The following is a 23,201-nucleotide window of genomic DNA, read 5'->3' on the forward strand; positions in this document are numbered from 1 at the left end:
AGCTCAGGCAAAGAGGAGGAGAGACCTAAAGAGTTCATGAAGATGGGAGAAGCCATGATGAGAGAAAGAAAAAACCACAGAGCTCAAGTACTGGTCCCCAAAGGAAGGTCCCCCATTTTAGAAGTAAGCAAAGGACAACAAATTAGTTCCAACACAGAGTTTAAGTGGTGGGAAGAGCAAATTAATCCAACATAGAACTGAAAGAAAAAACAAAGTACCCACGACCAGAGACAAAATTTGATAACTAGTAAAGGTCTCATTTCACCAAAGAACACCTATAACACTTAGAAGGACCAGAAGTCCACTGGGCTACCAAGCCAGGAAGAGGGGAGAGCTGGGGGCCTCAGCCATGCCCCCAACACCCACAACCAGTCCCGAGGATGGGGGCCAAGGGCCTTGGCCATACCCCCACAACAAGTGCAGCCACCCCAGCAATGACCTCCGAGCCACCACAGGAAATGCCCTGGACTATCCTGAGCTGGGGCAGCAGGTGACCGAGGGCTTCATCCACACCACCCACCCTCACACAAGCAACCAGCCCGGCAGCGACCACTGACTCACCACAGGAGGTGCCCCAGGCTCTCCTGAGCCAAGGTGGTGGGGGGCCAATGGTCTCAGCCATGCCCCCCAATGCTCTACCAGCCCAGTGATGACCAGCAAGCCTCAGCAAGAAGGGCCCCAGCTTCCTGAGCTGGGGTGGTAGGGGGTGAGAGCTATTGCCACATCCCCTTGACATCTGCACCCAGCTTGGCAATAACCAAGCCACCACAGGAAGCTCACCGGTCTCTGCTGTGGGAATGTGGGGGGTGCCACTGGTGCTCAATCCCACCCCTCCTTCTTCCTTCTTCTTCCAACCCATTCCCTTCCCCTTTCCCCTCTCCCTCTCCCTCCCAACTGCTCTACAACATTGTAGAAGGTAAAAAATAATATTAATAAAATTTTAAACAAACAAACAAAAAAATAAACAAAATTCCAGGTAGAGGATTTCCTTAGACTTTATAAGTGTCTAATAAAAGATAGGCAAGTTTTCAAGTCATTTCATCAATAAAAATCCAATAATTGAACACTTAAAATTATGTAAGTATTTAGTTTTTTTAAAACCATATGATATTTTTAAAATTTTATACTGACTTTATTTTTTTAGAGAGTTTTAGGTTCACAGCAAAGCTGTGGAAGGTACAAAGTTTCCCGTATATTGTGTGTCCCACACAGCCATAACCTCCCCTAGTATCAACATTCCCCAAAAGATTGGTATTTTTATTATGTTTGTTCAGCTTACACTGACATATCATTGTCACCCAATGTCCACAGTTTTCAAAGGGTTCACTCTTGGTGTTGTACATTCTATGGGTTTGGACAAATGTACAATGACATGTATCTACCACTGTGATATCATATAGGGTAGTTTTATTGCCCTTAAAACTCTCTGTGTACCACCTCTTCGTCCATTTCTCCCTTCTAATTTCTGGCCACCACTGATCTTTTTACTGTCTCCATAGTTCTGGCTTTTCTAGAATGTCCTGCAGTTGGAATTATAGATTATGTTGACTTTTCAGATTGGCTCCTGTCACTTAGTAATACACATTTAAGCTTCCTACATGTCTTTTCATGGCTTGATAGTTCATTTCTTTTTAGCTCTGAATAATGTTCCATTGTCTGGATGTACCACAGTTTCTTTATCTATTCACCTACTGAAGAATATCTTGGTTGCTTCCAAATTTTGGCAACTACAAATAAAGCTGCTATAAACATTTGTGCAGATTTTTGTGAGGACATAAGTTTTTAACTCCTTTAGGTAAATACCAGGGAGTGTAACTGACGGATCATATGGTAAGAGTAGGTTCAGTTTTGTTAAAAAGTGCCAAACTGTCTTCCAAAGTGGCTGTACCATTTTGCATTCCCACCGACAATGCATGAGCATTTCTGTTTCTCCATGTCTTGGTCAGCATTTGGTGTTTACACATGTTTGGTGTCCTGGATTTTGGCCCCTGTAATAGATGTGTAGTGGTATGTCACTGTTGCTCGAATTTGCATTTTCCTGATGACATACCATGTGGAGCATCTTTTCATATGCATATTTACCATCTGTATGTCTTTTCTACTGTGCAGTCTGATAAAGTCTTTGGCCCATTTTTTAATTAGGTTGTTTGTTTTCTTATTGTTGAATTTTAAGCATTCTTTGTGAATATTGCATAACAGTCCTTTTTATCAGATATATATTTTGCAAGTATTTTCTCCTATTCAGTGGCTTGTCTTTCATTCTTGTGACAGAATCTTTGGCAGAGCGTGAATAAGTCCAGCTTATCAATTCTTTCTTACATGGACTGTGCAATCATCTAGATTTTCTCCTATGTTATTTTCTGGGAGGTTTATAGTTTTATGTTTTACATTTAGGTCTGTGATCCATTTTGAGTTAATTTTTGTGAAGTGTGTAAGGACTGTGTCTTAATACATTTTGTGCTGCTATTACAGAATACTTAATACTGGGTAATTTATAAAGAACAAATTTATTTCTCACAGTTCTGGAGGCTGGGAAATCTAAAATCAAGGTGCTGTCATATGGTGAGGGCCTTCTTGCTGTGTCATCACATGGAGCAAGACATCACAGGGTAGAAGGCAGAAAGCACATGAGAACAAACCCATTCCTGTGAGCCCTTTTTACAATGGCATTAAAATGTCCAAGAAGGCAGAGCCCTCATGACTTAAGCACCTGCCATGAGGTCCCACCCCCCCCAACACCATCACACTGTAAATAAATTTCTGACATATGAATTCTGGGGAACACGTTCAAAGTGTAGCAGTTTGTGTTTAGATTCATTACTATTATTACTACTACTACTATTATTATTATTGCTATTATTTTTGCAAATGGATGTCTAGTTGCTCTAGCACCACTTATTAAAAAGATTATTTTTGCTTCATTGTATTGCCATTACTACTTTGTTAAAGATTAATTGACTGTATCTTTGTAGGTCTGTTCCATTGATATATTTGCCTATTCTTTCACCAATGTCACACTATCTTGACTATTGTAGCTTTGTAGTAAGTCATGAAATCAGGTAGTGTCATTCCTTCTTCAACGTTATTCTTCTCCTTCAATATTGTGTTAGCTATTATGAGTTTTTTGCCTCTCTATATAAACTTTAGAATCACTTTGTCAATACCCACAAAATAACTTGCTGAGATTTTGATTGGGATTGCACTGAATCTATAGATCAAATTGGTAAAAACTGACATCTTAACAATATTGAGTCTTCCTATCTATGAAAATGAAATATCTGTTATTTATTTTATCAGAATTTTGTAAATTTCCTCACATAGATCTTATACACATTTTGTTAGATTTAACCCAACTATTTCATTTTGGGGGGTGCTAATGCAAATGGTATTGAGTTTTCAACTTCAAATTCTACTTGTTTATTGCTGGTATATAAGAAAGTAATTAACTTTTATGTATCAACTTTGTATCCTGCAACCCTTCTATAATTACTTATTAGTTCAGGAATTTTTTTATTGATTCTTTCAGATTTTCTACAATCATATTTAACCTGAAAACAAAGATAGTTTTGTTTTATCTTCTGAATCTGTATACCTTTTTTCCTTTTTTCTTGTCTTATTACATTAGCTAGGACTTCCAGTATGGTGTTGAAAATCAGTGGTGAGAGGAGATATCCTTGTCTTGTTCCTGATTTTAGCTATAGGATTTTTGTAAATATACTTTTTTTCTAATTTATTAATTTACTTTAAGTTGACAAATAAAATTGTATATATTATCACATACAACATGATGTTTTGAAATATGTATACATTGTGGAATAGCTAAATAGAGCTAATTAACATATGTATTACCTCATGTATGTATCATTTTTAGTGGGGAGAACATTTACAATCTACTTTCTTAGCAATTTTCAAGAATACAAAACATTGTTATTAACTATAGTCACCATGTTGTACAACAGATCTCTCAAACTTATTACTTCTGTCTAACTGAAATTTTGTATCTTTTGGCCAACATCTCCCTAACCTCTGCCCCACAACCCCAGCCCCCAATAAGCACAATTCTACTTTTATAGATACTCTTTACCAAATTGAAAAAGTTCCCTCTATTATTAGTTTACTGAGAGTTTTTAAAATGCATGGGTGTTGGATTTTGTCAAATTCTTTTTCTACATCTTTTGATATAATCGTGATTTTTCTTCTTTAGCTTTTACATTAATTGAATTTGGATGTTGAACCAGGCTGGCAAAATTGGGATAAATCCCACTTGGTCATGGTGGTTAGTTTTCTTTTAAATATCAAAGTTTAAATATGATTATGCCTTTTCCTTTCAATCTGTAATTCAGATGTATGTGAGATACTCTAGATATGCTAAGGAGAAAAAAATTACCTACTGTTCTCATTCAATCAGTGAATTAATAAACTTCTTTGTACCCATTTCAGATAATTAATTACCACACCTATTCCTTTTGGCTAAAATTATTTGGGGTAGAGAGTGGAGAAGATAATAAAAATCACTTGGTCTGTTGGTAATTCTAGTTTTTTCTCACTTATAATATTGTGATTAAATATGAAAATAATGGATCTTTATGTTTTAAATTAAAATGAAAAAATCATTTTTTAAACAAAATTAAAAATGCATGTGTCATCACCAATTTATAACGGACATTTCACTTTCAAAATGATGACTTCATCAAGGGAAGGATTTATTCCTTACCGGTATGTACTTTCATATAATTTGATCATCAAATATGCTATTTCACATTGCATTGATAAATTTTGTATCTTAGTGTAAAGTGTGAAATATTCCAAGCATTCTCAGACCTGTATGAATGGAGCTTTTCCTTCTCCTTCCTCTGTCCTCCTAGATTGTCAGATGGTTTTGCAAGTGTGGAATGGAATCAGAACCACTATGTTCAATGTCTTAAAATAGTGAACCCATTCATATAAGTTGGCACATTGGAGGTAGGCAGCAAAAATAACAAAAGGAAAGTCAAGTTAAAACCTGTAGCAACTTTGATACCACTTCCCCCAACACCCAGGCTTCTGTCACTTTCCTTCCTCCTGGTAGATACACATAGGTCAGCTGTGAGACTGCCTCACTCAAGACTTACTGTTTCAGACATTTTAGTGGGTAAAATCCTGGGTATAACCTAGCACTGAATGTTTACCGGAGTGGACAAGGACAAATTAAAGAACTAAAGTTGCCACAAAACCAAAACAAAAATGGGTAACTATGCAAGATGATGGCTATGTTAACTTGCTTCACTACAGTAGCCATTTTACTATATATATGTATCCCACAACATCATGAATCCCACAACATTATGTGGCATGCCTTAAATATACACAATAACATTTATGGGTGGGGGGGAAGAAAGAAAGATCTAAAAAGATCTGGCATTTGCTGCAAGCAACCTATTCAAATTCTGTACCTGATAGTCTGCCAGATAAGCCAAGCTTTATTATTAATCCAATATAAAGAAATGACCTATTACGTACTGAATGATTACTTTCTCTTTTCTTTCTAACACTATCATAAAGGTAAAACAATATACATAATTATCTAATAGTACACATCTCCAAAACAGATTTACTTTTAGTAATCTCAATTAAGACCTAAAAATCCCTTAACCAATAATCATAGCTCAATACACAGAAAACAGAACTGGGAAAGTACACACATAATCCTTCTTTAAGAGATAATTAAAAAGATCTTGCCCCAGTAAAATACCACGTGTATTTCCAGAAGTTTGTAGAGATCATGGGGAAAACTGTTATTTTCCATCATTTATACTAATTCAGCCATAGCAGTTTTGTTAGGAATATTATGTGATATGGCTCCAATTATCACTGTCTTTCCGTTCAGAAAGAAGCAAAGAAGTATTTTTGAACCAGATTTAATTGTTGCAAAGTATGCATGGTTTTGTCTAATAAATGCAACAAGGATGCTAAGAATATAGCATGCTCTTAATGTTTGAGATGGTCTTTAACTGCTAAGAAAAGAACAAGACTCTAAGCAACATCCAGTATCCATGGTAACATGTAGCTCTGCATTTTCTCTTCATAAAGATGAAATTATTTCTATTTATTTACACTTTCAAGGATTTCATGCATTATAATATCTGTATTCGACTCAAATCTAGTCTTGCCCTATGTTCTAAACTACTTTTCAGTCATTTTGCATTATACAGTAAATGGATTTCTATATTAGAAAAGCACTGTAAATACAAGTAACAATGAATAATATAAAATACAATGAAATTACAGATTCAGTGACATATGACCTTATTTCTCTTTGGACAAAATGTAAAGGCAATAGTGAGAGTTAAAAATCCATTAAATAATTGACCCTGTTGGACAATTTATAAGAAAATAAATAACACATAAGACCTTTTTCCTTTTTTATGTAGTTTCTTAATATTGAACTGAAAAAGACTGATTCTTTTTCCTCCTTTGCTTCTCCTGCTCTTTTCTCTTCCTCCTCGTCCTTGTCTTCCTATTCCTCCTTTCTCCCCCTTCACAGCCCAAAGCATAAGTGAATTAGGACTCTTCATCCAGTTGCAGATGAATAGTAAAAGGAGAAAGCTAGAAGCGATGATCTAACAGTGCTGCTGGAAAAGGCCAGTCTGTTGCCTTACTTTTCAGAATCGAAAAGAATTGCTCTTTGGTAACAAATCACTTGCTCTTTTCTCCAACCCCTAAGACTGTCATACTGTACAGAGCCCAGCTCAGTAATGAGTTGTCTTTAATTAAAATCCTCCTCATTATGGATTCAATGGCTGTAGAGGGTCTTTGATAAGCAAAACTGATCAGCATAGGTTTCTTTTCCTTTGATGTTTAACACAAATAAAAGCAAAAAAAAAATAATAATCCCTATACTCTGCAAATATGTGTAGGTTGATAACATTCCTGTTGCACAACCACCTTCCAAGATTTTCCTTTTCCCTTCACTCTATGTAGGTCTGAGGGACTTAAAGGTTTCCTCCATTCCAGGCATAGACAGAATATCTCCCTCAGTATTTCATTATTTGAAGTTTAGCTCTTCCTGTGTCCATCAAGAGGCCACACCTGACTGTGTGCATATAAATAAGCAACTTCACCTCTCAAGATCTTTGTTTTCTTAGACTATAAGGCTTAGACTAGGTGATATATAATGTGGATCTCCATCACTGTAGGGTCTCTTTAAATTCTAAAATTTGTAATATTTTAATAAACTGTTTCTATGCCTCCCACATCAAAACAATGACTCCCTACACCTGGAAAATTAGTTGTTAAAAATATATCTATTTCTAAACACACAAAAACCTGCACATGTATGCTTAAGAAAGCTTTATTCATAAGTTCCAAAAATTGGGGTCAACCAAGATTTCCTTCAGTAGGTGAACAGATAAACAAACTGTAGTACATCTATACAATGGAATATTATTCAGTGATAAAAAGAAATGAGCTATCAAGTTATGAAAAGACAAGGAAGAACATTAAACTCATATTGTTAAGTGAAAGAAACTAGACTGAAAGGCTACATACAGTATGATTTCAACTCTATGACATTTTAGAAAAGGCAAAACTAAAGAGACATTAAATGTATCAGTGGTTACCAGGGGTAAAGGGAGAGGAAGAATGAGCAGGTGAAGCATAGATGACTTTTAGGGAAGTGAAATTATTGCACTGCAATGATTGATACATGACATCATACATTTGTCTAAACCCATAGAACCTATAACACAAACAGTGAACTCCAATGTAAACTATAGATTTTAGTTGTCAATAACGTGGGAAACTGTAGTGCGGCAGAATTGAGTAAATGGGAACTCTCTGTACTTTCTGTGCAATTTTCCTATAAACCTAAAACTTCTCTAGGAAATAAAGGGTAATAATTTTTTTTAAAAAAAAGAACAAAAAATAACTAGGTGTAGTTTTCCGTGAGCAAGAATAGAAGATCCTGCAGTGGTTGCAGAGAAATGACAGTCTCCTAACTTACAATTCCTTGTTAAGCATCCCGGACTGGTGAAAGTAGAAATTTCAGGATCCCACATATATAAAGTAAGTTGGTTCTTGATGGGTCCAAGACCAAATTATGTCTCTGAGGCACTGAGAACTCTGACCAATTAAAAAGAGCTTAGGATACCTTCTTGCTGTAGACTGAATTGTGTCACCTCCAAAATTCATATGTTGAAGTCCTAACCCTCAATCCATTTGGAGATAGGGCTTTTAAGGATGTAATTAAGGTTAAATGAGCTAATAAAGGTAGAGCCTGTATCCAATGACTGGTGTCCTTGAAAAAAAAAAAAGAAGAGACGCCAGGGGTGCATGCACACAGAGAAAAGACCATGTGAGGATACAGCAAGAAGATGGCCATCTACAAGTCAAGGAGAGAGGCCTCAGAAGAAACCACACCTGTTGACACCTTGATCTTGGACTCCCAGCCTCCAGAACTGTGAGAAAGTAAATTTGTGTTGTGTAAGCCACCCAGTCTGTGGCATTTTATTATGGCAGACTAATACATTTCCACTTTGCTATTTTGATTTGAATAACTGCCATAATAACCATCATTACAGAATATTATTTTCCAGTTATTTTAGATTTAATACTTCATGCTGGCCCAGAAATTTGATTTTGGGATTTTTTTCAGAAATACAATTTTATTACTTTCAAATACATAATGATGCCAAACCAATACCTTAAATAAAACGTTGCAAGATTTGTCTCAGTGACTAGACGTCTGACTTGTGTGACAGTTCACTGTATAAATTGTAGGCAGAGATAAATTGTCTTGCACATTTTCATGTTCTTAAAACTGCTAAATATGCTAAAAAATACATGTAAGATTATTGAAAAATAATAATTAAAACAATTTTTTGTTGGTTATGAATATTCATGAGATAAAAAGCTGATTGTCACCTTCATGCCCAAGAAAAGTAATAACTGATTGAAGTGTTTGCACTTAAAAAATGTTGCTAAAAATTTATTAAACCTATTTTTTATTAGAATCTTTACTGTTTTAAAAAAATTCTTTTAAAAATGAATAATATGCAGAAAAATAAATTCAACATTTAACTTACGAAAGTTAGTGCTTTATCTAACTTACCTTGTCTGAATATGAAAGTTGTTTGTAGTCCCTGTGTGCTCGTAATCATGAATGGCAGCAGCGAAGACCATTGCTAAAATTTCCAGTTCAGTGAGCCAGTGCTAGTAAATTACAGAAAGATTCTGTCATATTAAGAAAGCAGAGGCCATCTTTCTTTTCTACAAAAAAGATTTTCAGTGTACCCAATATATGTAATCATATAAAATTATTTTTTATTTCTTTAAATAATTTTTCTTCCTATTTCACCTCCATTAATTATGTATAATGTATGCTTCATGAGGTCAATGATTGTTTTACAGCTTGTATAAGTTTAAAATTCAAAATTCAAAATATAATTGTCCTCACTAATTGGAAAATAAGTCACTTTCTATGATTTAAAATGTGGAACTTGACCGGATTTTGAATTCGGGTTTACCAATTTGAGTTCTTTATGAAATCAATTACAGTTTAGTGATTTTTAACGTATAGTTCCACATCATTAAAATAAATGTCTTTTAGCCCAAGTTTTGTAGAAGTCCCTATTATAAGAAATTTTTCATCTAAAAATTGAAAATATTTACTTTGTTCATAAGATAAACTAAACTTTACCTTTATATTTAAATGTTTAGAAGAGTTTCTGAGAATTTACCAAATTTTCTATTCATTAAACATGTATTTTATGACTGTGCAGTTAAATTTAATAATAATAAAGGAAATAATAAATGCTTTCACATAAAATCCAGGACCATCTGCTTCATATACATTGATGTTTCTATTACTAACTAAATTGTTTAACACAATTTTTCTGCTATTATAAGTCCATTTAGAAATAATTCAACTGTTTATTCATGGTTCACTTTTGCATATCATTTTTACTGCACTGTCCGAATTTGTGACTACTTAAATTAAAAATAAATAAAGTAAAAATAAATTCACTTTCCCAGTTACATTAGCTGAACAGCACAGATACAAATCATTTCTATCATCACAGAAAGTTCCACTGGACAGTGCTGCAAGTAGATGATACTTGATGGTAGGGATGGAGGGTCCAAAATGATAATGAGCTCATTCTTAGTGCTCTTATTTCATACACTTGAAACAATTAAAGATCTTACACAAAATAACAGAAAAAAATCCTGTAAATTACATAAATATTTGATAAAGGGTCACAGAATAAAGATGCCATCTAAGGGCAGATAGACAGGCTATTTGGTGGCAGTGGATCTTGGAAAAAGGGTGGAGAAAGATTGATAGGTAAGTGCAGGGTTGGGGACAGAGGATTTTAAATAAAAAAGCAAATGTAGGATGATGTTATAGGGGCCCGAATTGAAATAGAATTGTCAATAGCACAACTGTGTTGAAGAGTCAACTGAAGTGAGATTGAAAATAGGGTGGAGAGTATGGAAGAGCTGATGGGCTACCTTGATTACAACTGACGAATTTGAATTTTATATAAAAGTCAAGGGAGAGCCATTGTAGGTCCTCGAGTCACGTGGCAAGGCCTGGATCTCACAGTGGCCAAAGGCAGGGTCTTATGAATCTTCGTCCTTTTCATAGAACTTATCATGGTATGTGGTACATTACAGGAACTTCATATTTGTTTATTGAACTTGATTTCACTAGTTTTGCATTAGAGAAGGTAGTAGGGAGTAGTGGAAGAGACTGTGGAATCAGACAATCCTGGTTTTAAATTCTGTCGATCCTCAGGAAAATAAGTTATTTATCCTCTCAGCTACACTTTTAATGAAAATGGGATTAGTGATCATTCCTCTGTGGGTTTTTAAAAGAAGTTTAGAGTAAATGCATGCACTTGCCTCTCACAAGTATTTCCATATAATAAAATACAGAAGAAATGGCATTTTACTGAACTTCCTACTTTAAATACATTGTTTAAGGTATTAAATCTGTAAAACAAAAGCTAATATATCTTTAGTGATTTCAATTCAAGTATAAATGTCTCACAGTTGAATGACTGAAGCAGAAATAATTTTCAGAACCAAAGAGAGTTGATATAACTAGCTGTTCTATGTTTATAAATGCATTTAATTGTGAGTCATCAAAAGGAAGAAAGTGACCATATTAATGGCCCAGATTATAGGCTGAACTGGGATTGAGCCTCCAATGTCCCCAATGAGACTGTAGAATTGAACACCATGAAATGAATAGCAATTGAAGTTAAACCAGTGTTTGTAACCCTAGAAACACATTATTTTATAAAAGAAAATTATTCCATGAGAAAAAAAAACACCAATGTTCTTAAATTCTTTCTTCTTGGTTATATTTATGGATTTACAGATTTAACTGTTTTTTTAAAAGATCTATATTCAACATCCACTATGAAAATATAGAATATGAAGCTGTAATAGTAAAAAAAAATAAATGAGGAAATCATAGATGGAATTTAATTATAGATTAGCTCATAGGAATTTAAAATTATTATCTTCCTAGCTGTCAAAATCAATTATAAATGTATTTCTTGTTTTTATTCTAATTAATCTCTGCCTTCCATAAATAGTACTTCCTTCATGAATTCCTCTTATTTATGGCCACACTATATGCCCTTAATGATTAAGTTTACACTACAAAATAGTTTGGGAGGAGAGAACCACTGAACTTTTCACACTTAATTGAAAACACATCTATTCTGTATTAGTGAAAGTAGAATTTTGAATTGCTCCTTAGCTGCTGGTTCATTTTATGCTGGTGTCAAATGAGAATTTTAACTCAGAAAATGGATGCTTAAATTCATGGATTTTGTAAATGATTAATGAGAAAAAGTCAGAGAGAATGAGGCTGAATCATATCACTCTTCCCAACTGAAACAGAGGTCAACTGAGGTTCTTCTGATTCTCAATGGACAGAAACAAAGGGTTGGAATGATGAATCATGAGCAATGCAGACACTGAGCTTCAGCGGTATTGTAGGTTGCATTTTTCCCAGAGAAATAGTCAGGGAGACTTACTCTAAAATGAGCAGTCCTCAAATTACATCATAAAGAGGTACTCAGCACCACTGAGAGCATGTATGATGATGACAAGGAAGAGAAGGGAACTACCATTAACTGGACACTTCGCTTAGATGGTCTCACTTATAACCATCCTATTTACTATTCACTAGATAAATATTTTTCCTTCTGTTGCTGATAACAGAGCTGAATTCCAAAGAATTTAATCAACATTCCAATGGTCACATAGCTATGTAGTGGCAGAGAAGAAATTCAAACCAAAACCTGTCTGATTCCAAAGTTTCTGTTTCTTCCACAAATCATAGCAGTATTCACTACTCAGGGAAGGCAATTTGCTGAACACATTCTTCTAAGGTAGCAAAAGCAGCATTTCTACCGAATTAAACTGGATATTTGAATGGGTAGAAGATAACAGAGCTTTGATTTCAGACTTACAATGCAATTTTCATATTTGAATTACTCAGTGTGTGTGTGTGTGTGTGTGTGTGTGTGTGTGTGTGTGTGTGTGTGTGTGTGTGTGTGTGTGTGTGTTAGAGAAAGTATATGCTTGGATGTACAGGATGGGGAGAATTTTGGTCAGAAAATCACACTGCCTTTTTTAGTTCCTGGTGTGTGTAAAAGAACATAATTAACAACTCTTTCAGCCTGAAGTTAGGTCGTGGTAGAGCATGGTTCAGAACCTCTGACTGCCTCCCAAACCCATACTCTTACCATTCTTCCAAACAGCATTGTATGGGAAACCATTTACAAGAACAGAATTTCCACCTTCTTTGCAGAATTTGTAGTGCCAAATTTTCTGTAGATTGATCAGGGAAAAATTGAGTCATTCCAAAGTGTTGTCATTTCTGGGTGTTGTCATTGGACTCCAAGTTCCAAAAGAAATAGATTTCGAACCATCTCTCTTTCTTCTACTGTTAGTATTAGAGAGAACACAGTGCCAGGAGCCCTCAAATGCAAGTATTCCCTGGCCGAGGATCTTGGATGATTTCATATTCAAAGAGACATTTGGAGGTAGTTTGGCAGCACTCTGCAGAGCATTTGCTTTTTAGTAAATGAACTGAGTTACTGCACATCACCGTCATTGTGGCACAAAGCTACAAGTTAACCAAATGACAAAAGGAGAGAAAGGGAGACAGACAGGCCTGCTGGCATCTACTGTCCTCTGCACTCTCTACTCCCAGGCTCGAGGGTGTTCCTTATGACATTGACAAATGGAAGGACAATGGCTTCATCACAATCTTTTTCAGGCACTGGTCCTCAGAACATCTTGCAAGTGACAAGATGTGTTAGTCACCTGACAGTGTTGGGCTGCTGCTGGAGTTCTCTATAAATGTCATCCTGATAGGGTCTTCCTGAAATAGCAGGGTGTCGACTAAAACACTAAAAGAAACAACTCAGTCTTACTCCATATCAAATCCGAGGGATGAGAAATGACTGAAGAGTTTTAGCTAAATGGATATTTCTATAATGCCGTTTTGTTTCAAATAACCACGCATTCATATGTATGAAAATTAATACTAACCTACCACTTTTTCATCTGGAGAAAAGCTTGTTAAAATAACTTTCCAAAAACTGTCAAGTGGGCAGTATAACCTAGTTTTGACAAAACAGTCAATACATTCGTTAATTCATCCTTTCCTTTCATCATCCACTGTTAAATTTCTCTTTATTCTCATTGTTCTCTTTAGTTTAAGTGTATTTTCCTGATCCCAGGCAATGCTTAAAGGTCTACCACCAGACTACTTTTGTAATGGTCAGAGTAATGGGTGAGTAAAATTCCCACTGACACATTTTTGTGAAAAGATGAATAAAATCAGAAACAAGTTTCCACACCAAACCTGCCAAAGGAGAGGGAAGTTATATTTATATGAGGTAAGTCACAGCCTTCTCAGAAAATGACTATGTGATCTTTACTAATGACTTCTACTTTCTAGGAGTCCTGCCAGGATGGGCCAGATTTCCCAGTCTTCCAGAGAAGCTGGAGTGGCTTGTTATGTTCTGCAACAAGTCTTCCTTATAAGGCTGAGGGTAAAGTCACATCGTGGATTTGAATTTCTCTATTTACCCACTAATATAACATCCTCCATCTCTTCAATGTCACCTTCAGAACAAAGGATCTGAAGCTGAAGTAGGAGACTTTTATTTGGCTCCCTTTATACTCGTGGCAATAAACAAAACAAAACAAAGTACTCAGGCAGAAACATATTTTAAAATAATGAAATTCTGGTTAGCTCCCAGCCTTAAATGTCATATATTTTCTCCCTGCACTTTATATTTAAAGCAGGTATTTTATTATACTGAAGTAGTCATTGCTTTTCCATTCCATCCTGTTCTGAGGAAACCTAATCAGTTCAGTTTCCATTTCAGACTGACACTTAAATATTTCATTTTTCAGTTAACTTTTTCAAAGCCAAGGATTTCAGGAAAGAGGAAATGCCAAACACTTGAAATGAATACTACATCACTATCAGATTCAGGACAAAGGCCTTAGAGAGGAAGAAGCAAGCAGGTCTAAGCAGGAAGATGTTAAAGTAACTTTTTTCAAGTGTGACAGTATCTGCAGCTGTCAGAAGGCACTTTGTTTTCACACTAATATGCCATGCCTATCAAACCAAAGCAATAAGTTCAAGTAACAGCTGTGACAATGAAGCCTTATTAAACAAAAGGAGCTTTTAAAAAATAACAATTTATTGTATAATTTCAAACAGCTAGTAGAGAGAATTTTGAATGTTCCCAACGCAGGAGTGACAAATGTTTGAGGTGATGGATACGCTAATTACCCTGATTTGATTGTTGCACATTGTACACATGTACCCGAATATCACAACTTGCCCAATAAATATATACAGTTATTATGTGTCAATTAAGAAAAAATAAATTCAATAAAACTGAAAAAAAAAAAGCCTTGGGGGAGAGGAGGAGAGAGTATTTCTCTGTGTGTTTGTATGCACATGCATTCTTGCTAGAAAAAGAAATACATAAAGCAGGTTAAATATACTATTTCTAAAAAGCTTCAACATTTTAAGTGTAAGATATAAATATGTTTATGTCTTTGAATGTCTGAGTTTCTACTTATTATTGGTAAGCTCGGCTTCTACCCATTAAATCACAAGTCAGACTACTGAAATGAAGGATGAGGAAACTTCAACCAAGACCAAGTCCAGCCATGACTACACATGATCTGGTCCAATGGGTGCATTTACTTCTTGAGTGGGTGATGCCCATATGTACACCTTAAATGGGGCAAACACAAGGGAGAAGGTTAACAACACGTCTAGTTCAGCTTTCTAGAAGATCATAGGATCAGTGCATCAGTGAATGTTTTTGAAATTTCTGCCTCCCTAAAGATAAGACTTAACTCCAAAGCAGATTATGTTACTTTATAATATTTTCATCAAATGCATATTTCCAGAAAGTTGTGGTGAGATTCCAAAAAAATTCTTTAAATTCCCAGCTGAGCTTGCAGCCAATAGTCACTATCAACTGCCAGCCACACAAGTGAACCATTGTGGATGCCCTGCCCAGTGATCTCTTCAGATGTCTTCGGCCATAATTGCTCACTGGCTGCAGTCACATGAGAGACCCCAGGTGAGAGCCTCCTAGTTGGGACCCTTTTAACCACAGACCTTTTAGAGACAATAACAAAGTATTGCTTTAAGTTACTAAGTTTTGTAATGGTTTGTTTTAAAGCAATAAATAATTGGAACATGGGGCAGGAGTGGGATCTGAGCCCAAGGATCTGCAACATTTTGGAGAGAAAGAAAGATGGAGAAGAACAGACAATTTCTTCAGTCACCCTATGAGACACTGTTGGATGAATCACAGCAAATGGGTGTTATGTGTAGATACTTGGGGAGAAAATGACATGATGAAAATTTTCTGCATGCGATTAACTTGAAGAATCATGTACATGTTATAAGTTTTCAAAACCTTTAGGACTCCATTCTATGGCCCTAGGGCATTTGTTTAGGACCAGGTAGGAAGACAATCTCTACTGCAAAAGGATGAGGTGTTGAGGATCTCTGGGCCCCAGAGAAGACAAGTGACATACAGTTCAGTGCCAGTGTCCCTTGCCAATAGAAAAGGTTTGGCAAAATCTAAACAGTTAGGTAATGCATATTATGGGGTTTGGTAGAACATTCCACTCACATGCATTTTATGGCACTGTCTCAGCCTAGGTTGATATGTGAGGAATCCAGGAAGTACTAGGATTTGGGGAATCTCACACAGCCCACACCCCTTGCAACCCACCTCAGTTTGGCACCTTCCTAAAGAAGGGCTGCTCCGACCCTTTCCATCCTCTGGGAGTCATCCTGACATTACAGAAATTACAAGCTGTCTCACAGTTCCCATCATATACTCACTGGTATAATGATTTGCACTGCTGAATCATTTACTCACTCATACATTGATTTATTCAGATGCAAAGAAGAAGAAGGAGAATTTGGAAAAATTCACATGAACATTTCCCCAAATCATTAATAGGATTTTGTTGTGACTAAGATCCGAGTAAAAGAGAAAAAGCTACTAAGGGCAGTTTAGGAGAACTGGATAAGTGAAAGAAGAGCAATATAACTTTTAGTCCAAAGATTTTTTTCTTTAGGTCACTTTCTGTTGGTGATTCCTATGGGAAAAGGAATTTACAAACAAAAATGTTCTATTGTCCAAATTTTGGACAGCAAATATATTTTGATTTGCCTCTGGGTATTTTTTTTTTTTAACTGAGTTAAAATATTTTTTGAAAAATGTATATTTTAAATAACTCATTAACCCTCAAAAATCCGAAAGATTATTAGTTATAATACTTCTATGGGCATCAAAGAGTTAATGGGAACTTACAGGAATAGAATTTGATGCTTCCAAACTCACAAACTTTAGTCACAAAGACTTCTTACCATGATACCTGTATGAAGCATTATGTAATGCACAGTTTGAGTGACATCAGCTGCGTGAATCAAGTTGTGATATGGATTTTTGTACTTGCTGTAACCAACTTCCAAAGCTTCTGCAAAGGAAATTAGGCAAGAAACAGGAATCTGTGGAAAGTAATAGTTATGATTATATTTTGACCAAAAGAATAAATCAGCATGAGCACAATGTTTGGGATGAGAAACGTAAGTGAGTCAGATGGGGCAGCAGTTCCTTTAAGTTAAATGTGGACTGTTCTGAACAACCACTTTATTAACATGTCAGTCTTAAGTCCTAAGGAGGAGGATTGTAGCGTCAAGTATTTAACTAAGATTGATGAAATAACATTCTTACCCGTACTATAGTCTTTCAATTTTTATATCTTCCAGAGGCAAGTAAGAAGGCTAGTTCTTGAAAGGGTAAAGATTTCCGGTTACAATTGGTGAAGTCTAGTTTTTCTATCTGTAATCTGAGTGGGTTGAAGCAGATGACCTCTCAGTACTTTCTAGCTCTAAAAATGCCATGATTCTACAGGAAATGATGAGAGTTACAGACTGCAGAGTGCTCAGAAGTTTGGATCAAATCTGTTGTTCCAATGGCTCTAAATGAAGTTAATTACAGGTTCTTTCATTCCAGTTTAAGAAAAGCTACCAGTAAAGGTTCTGTGTTTTAGGCATATGTCTTTAAGGCATAGCTTCCAGTACCTACAGGAGTGTTCTGTGAATAATTCAGAGGCTATCGTTATCTTGTCAGAATGAGGCTACACTGGTCTCATGATCTCCAGGTGAATATAGACATGTCAATAAGTTGTGGAGAATGGTTCTATCATGTCGTTCCCTTAGTTCTGTGACCTGCTAACTAGAGACATTCTAGAATGAATTTATTAATGACTTAATGATCTGCATTTTCATTTTTATTCAGATAACCAATTCTAAGAGCATTTCACTTTTGTTCCATGTTTCTGACCTTGAAACGGTTGATAAGATCGTATCTGGTAAACAGTTCATAAATCATAAATTTCAGACTGTGTTCGCCACTGGCTTCATTTAGAGCAAATACATCAAAAGACCATTTATCAACATCCTGTAGAAAAAAGAGTCAATACTTTAGGTGGCAATATCATACAGTTCTGTTTCTTCCTATGGAAAGTTATTTGAAAAATCAGGCATTGTATATTAAACAAGTCATATTTCAATTCCGCATGTGTCAAACTGCATTTTTACCAGAGACTGATATGACAGGGCCAGTTAGGACCCATGGGTCTGCGAAAGCAAAACCATAATGCTTAATATAGTACCAAGATCTTCCCCTTAATCCAAAGGTTATTAAACTGATGTCATAAACCTGATAATGTTATAATACTGCCTCTATCTTTTATCTCTCTCCAGCTTCCTGCCAACTTTCCCAGAGTAGACCTCCTATCGGATTGTTGGTTACATGGGTGATATCAGCTGAGGGATAGAGGGAAGATAGTCCCAATTTCTCCTTCTCACCCATCCACCTGCTACATTGCTTGAAAATCAAAGTTAGTAAATTGGCTTAAAGCTTTGATATAGTATATCCTCTTTAAAGATACAAGTACCATAAAGGTAGTGTCCACACTACGTGGACACATTACTCACTCTGACCCTGGCTGACTCATTTCTATTTCCTCCAGGGACGGGTGGTAAGAAAAAGGAAGTGGGCCTTTCGATCAAAGAGGAGGAGAATAATTTTGGCATTTTATGCAATTCCCTAGGGAAGCCTGTAGGGAAATAAATACACTGGAAAAGTACTTCCTAATAGTGGAAGAGAGGGCAGTGAGCAGGGGTATCCGACCTCACCAGCTACCTCATGATTGATTTTGCTTTAAAAATCTAAAGAAGCAGAGTAGTCAGTTCTGAAGATTGTCAGAAACTGTTAGCAAAGAAGGCCTAATGTTTACAGACACGCAGCAGGTTTAGTATTGAACAGTGAGCGAGCAACCTCAGAGATATGCATTAATTTTGAATTTGAGTAAGGCACTGCTTGGAATTTCATTCATTTACCACATTTTTATGGAGGCCAACTCCATGTGCTGTAACATGCTGAAACTAAACTGAAAATCTGATCTGAAAGTATTAAAACAGTCTCTTTAAAAAATATTTCCTTTAAAAAATAACAATAACAGCTTCAAATGGTATTTTTGATCACTTTTAAACAAACACCAATGAAATATTTTTTGCTTGCTTGTATGCCATTTTAAAATTCCTTGCATTTGTCCCTAATTTGACCCTCAAACAATTGCTTTATCTTTTTGTAAATTAACAATCTCCAAGAGTTCTGTTAGAAGGCATTTTACCATCAGTAAAACTCAAAGGAAGCCAACAAATCTTTTATCAAATTTCAAAGCCAACTCAGAAGAGTTATTACAGACTCTTACAAGGCTGCTATTTACAGTTCCAACTAGGGGTTTCTCACTGACTGAAAGGTTAGCTTTGCATTCCTTGGGGATTTTTATAAACAATGATTATTTCCATTTATAAACTATTGCAGATAATAGGCTTTTGTGTCTCAGATTGAGAACAAACAAGACAAAGAGGTTTCTCAGAAAATAAGAAATTATTTAACTAAAATATTTTTGCTTGGTGATATTTCCTCCCTTAACCTGTTAGTGTATATGTTTTTACTATACTACAGTTTAGAAAAACTCTTACATTTTCTCATACTGAAATATTTTGTTAGTTTTTCAGCAGATTCTCAAAATAAATAAAATAAACATAAGTAATTTTCTTCCCCATAGTCGAGAAAATAATACAGAAGGCAAAATTTCTCAAGAATGGAGAAATAATTAATATCTTCTAATGTGATATTTCAGTTATCTACTTGTCTTTAATATAGCTTTAGAAAGCTAAATATAAAGGAACATGCAGAAAAATGAACTACCTATTTAAATTAGTAAGATTAAAATCTAACATGCAGCAGAGAAAATACAAATGCAAAGAGATGCTTAAAATAAAATTTTTAAAAAAGCAATACAAACTTAAAATAGGAAAGGAGTATAATGAATCAGAAATAAAGCAACCCAAGATCATCCATGCCAGTATCCTTTAAACTCGTGGAAAACCATCATAAAGCTGTTTTAGGAGACAAAGTTAAATTCCCCCAAACAAATTAAGTGATAGAAACAACTAAGAAATTTACAAGGATAAGTCTACAAAATGACTCTGTAGAAATAATATCTAGGTTACAATGCACATTTCCGAGCGTGAACACACTCCACACTTGATCTTAGCCAAAAGACCGAAAAGCAATACACACACACACTCATACACACACACAATGAAGACAAGTAAGTGAGCAAACAACTTTCCTCAAAGCCCTTAGAATAGGGCAACCACAGGAGAAGCCAGAAACAAGAGAGATGAATTTATTTGTTTTCTTTCTTGACTATATCTTTTATTTTGTATTTTCTTAGGCTTAAAATTCTAAATAATGTTTTTCTATATAAATTTTGTCATTTAAATATAATTGACATAAACATCCTTTTATAATGCATTTAACTATTCCATAATATATACATAACAAAATATGTATATTCTGGCAAGTACTTGTGCCATCTCAAAATGGAATTTGAGATCTACCTAAATAAAGCATGAAGAAAAAAATCATACATGCATCTGTGCATGTACACATATGCATAATAAGCCTTGATATAGTTTGTTAGTAAAGTCAATCTTCATTTAATACGACAAGCAAACAGAAAGGACATTGTTGGGGGGGAGGGGGGGAGGGAGAAGGGAGGGAGGTTTTGGTGATGGGGAGCAATAATCAGCCACAATGTATATCGACAAAATAAAATTTAAAAAAAAAAAAAAAAAAACTGAAAAAAAAAAAAAAAGACTACAGTGAATCGTGATTTGAAACACATTACATTTTGTAAATGGTTAAAATATGTTTTAAATTCCAATATGTAGGCTGCAGAAAAGACCTATTCTCATTTTCTCTCAGCCATTTTGAGAAGTTTTAAAAATGACTATTTTATAAATGAAAATAATTGAAATTATTTCACCTTTAATGTTACTATGACAGCTGCTGGATATGCCAAACCAACCATGTGATAGCTTTTTCTGTACATCCTAAAAAAGAAAAAATAAGTGTAGATAAAAAAAGTCATTTGCTCAAATTTTTCAGCTATTTCTTAAATATAAGGGAAAAGATTACTTTTGATTTGTTTACCTTTTATCATTAGTTATATACTCCCTTGTGGCAACAATAACTACAGCCACCATTTATTAAGCATCTACTACATGACAGATGTTAATAGTATTCTGTCTATTCACAACTACCCTATAAAGTTAAAGTGATTTTAGTTTCCATGTAAAAATATCTTTTCTTGAACTTCGCCTTATCAAAAGATGGACTGTACTTTGCATATGCAACAACAACACTTTCTAACCAACACTTTCACCATATCCATGACAGCAAAATATTCTTGTTTTGTGTTTATTTACGTGTCAAAAATTTAGTATGGAGGTTGAATGTCATTAAAATATTGCCCTTATATTTTATAGGTTTTTTTTGTTTTGATTTGTTTTTTACAAAATAGAAATTATAGGAGAGAATATATGGTTTATTACAATTTACATGGCTTTCTTTTTTTTTTTTTTTTAGTTAAGAATATTGGGGGAGATCATGTTGGCAAAATTGCTTAAGTTTGTTCAAATTATCATTCAATATTATTTAAGAAAGATTATTCAGAAAGAAAACAAAATTCTTTCCATTTCCATAATAGTATCTTCTCAAAAAAATATTTTTATTAGTCAGTAATTTGTTCGATTTTTCCATCTTCTGATGGACAATCAAAATGACATAAACCAAACATAAGAAGACACTCCCTGGGTTCATATGAGAATAGAATTAATGTGTTATCCTAATGTGTGGAAATAACAATAGACTTCTACTTGGGACTCTGAAAAATACATGGTTCCTCCACAAAGTCCTGGGAAAAAAGAATTGAACTGATTATTAAGCATGTTCCTTATATTTTATATCAAGTTAGTCCCTAACAAATTGCATTCCTTGACTATACTACTGTAACTTATCCTCCAAAAACACCCAGACCATACCATAATTTAATTAAATAAATGATAAATATGGTCAATGTGCTGCATCTTTTATAAAAACATTATGGAAGATACTAACCTCTTTGATTCAATGTACCTTATATTAAAAATCCATGAGACATATTATTCAGTTTCTATGTGAAAGCCATCGTTTTTTAAAAAAGAAAATGAAAGCCAAGTAATTCATCATGTTTTCTTTTTTAATCATGACTTCTTGGAAGCTCAGAATTAAATATCATGCTTAATTATATCTCTAGCCTAGGATTTCTTGATAAAGTATCTCCCAGTTTTATTCTAGAGACCTTGTTACTTTATTTCCATGCTTTCATTTTATGTTTGTTTTAAAAGACCATAAATTATTTTTGGTTGTGGGTGATCAGGTATAATAAAAAATTATCCTTTTCCTCTATCTCTATTGGACAAGTACAGAGCACTTTATAAGTAAAAATACTTGTATTAATTACTCCATTGAGATAGGTATAATTCTAATTTGGGGAGCAAGGAAACTACTAATCATACTACAAAAAGTTTAAAGAATAATTACTGTCAACAATGATACATGGTTTTTTTTCTTTTTTAGAAAACAAATAGTCTTTTCTATCTATTTTTCTAGTAATTATTATTAAAAATTGGAGGTGCAGGAGAAATGGAAAGGTGATGAACAGGGAAAAGGTCAATATAAAAATCAATCAGGAATAAAAAATTTTAAAGCATTAAGTAACAAAATCGTGATACTTTATGACTTCATGGCACAGAAAAACAGTTTGACGTTGCAAAGAGAACACAAACTTTCAATCACAAGTTAGCCATTAATTTTATTACTGTAACTATTCTCATTACTTGTCAGCTAATACCAGTGGTTCCAACTCTCACATAACTGGTGCTATTGAGTTTCTTAGACTTGGAGTAGGAAGAGAAATAAATATCAATGTATTTTCTCATTATATGGAACATAAAGCAAAACAAAGAGGATTACCCTTCCAAAGAGAGAGAAGAACTTTCCCATTATCATACTTTTCTAATCCTATAATCAAGTCTAGAATTCTAGGACAGAAAATTAGAATTAGAAAGTTAAGATGGAAAACTAAGATGACTCATCCTGGAATTACAATGACTGTGGGAGAAACCTTAATATACTTGTCCCACACTTTAGTAAATAAGTGATTTATTACATATT

At 34.7% G+C, this 23,201-nt stretch overlaps 1 protein-coding gene across 3 annotated transcripts in view; it reads right to left on the bottom strand.

Moving 5' to 3' along the window:
* PDE1A (phosphodiesterase 1A) overlaps positions 1-23,201 on the bottom strand; it is a 262,628-nt gene that overhangs the window by 49,441 nt on the left and 189,986 nt on the right. For all 3 annotated transcript variants that reach the window (XM_063080008.1, XM_063080014.1, XM_063080000.1), the window contains exons 4-7: positions 20,971-21,037; positions 17,907-18,023; positions 16,928-17,068; positions 9,089-9,189 (exon numbers count right to left, since the gene is read on the bottom strand). In XM_063080008.1, coding sequence (XP_062936078.1) covers positions 9,089-9,189; positions 16,928-17,068; positions 17,907-18,023; positions 20,971-21,037 — 426 coding nt within the window. The remainder of the gene's footprint in view (positions 1-9,088; positions 9,190-16,927; positions 17,069-17,906; positions 18,024-20,970; positions 21,038-23,201) is intronic.

This window comes from Cynocephalus volans, chromosome 1, assembly GCF_027409185.1.
Source record: "Cynocephalus volans isolate mCynVol1 chromosome 1, mCynVol1.pri, whole genome shotgun sequence".
In the NCBI taxonomy this organism is placed as follows: Eukaryota; Metazoa; Chordata; class Mammalia; order Dermoptera; family Cynocephalidae; genus Cynocephalus; species Cynocephalus volans.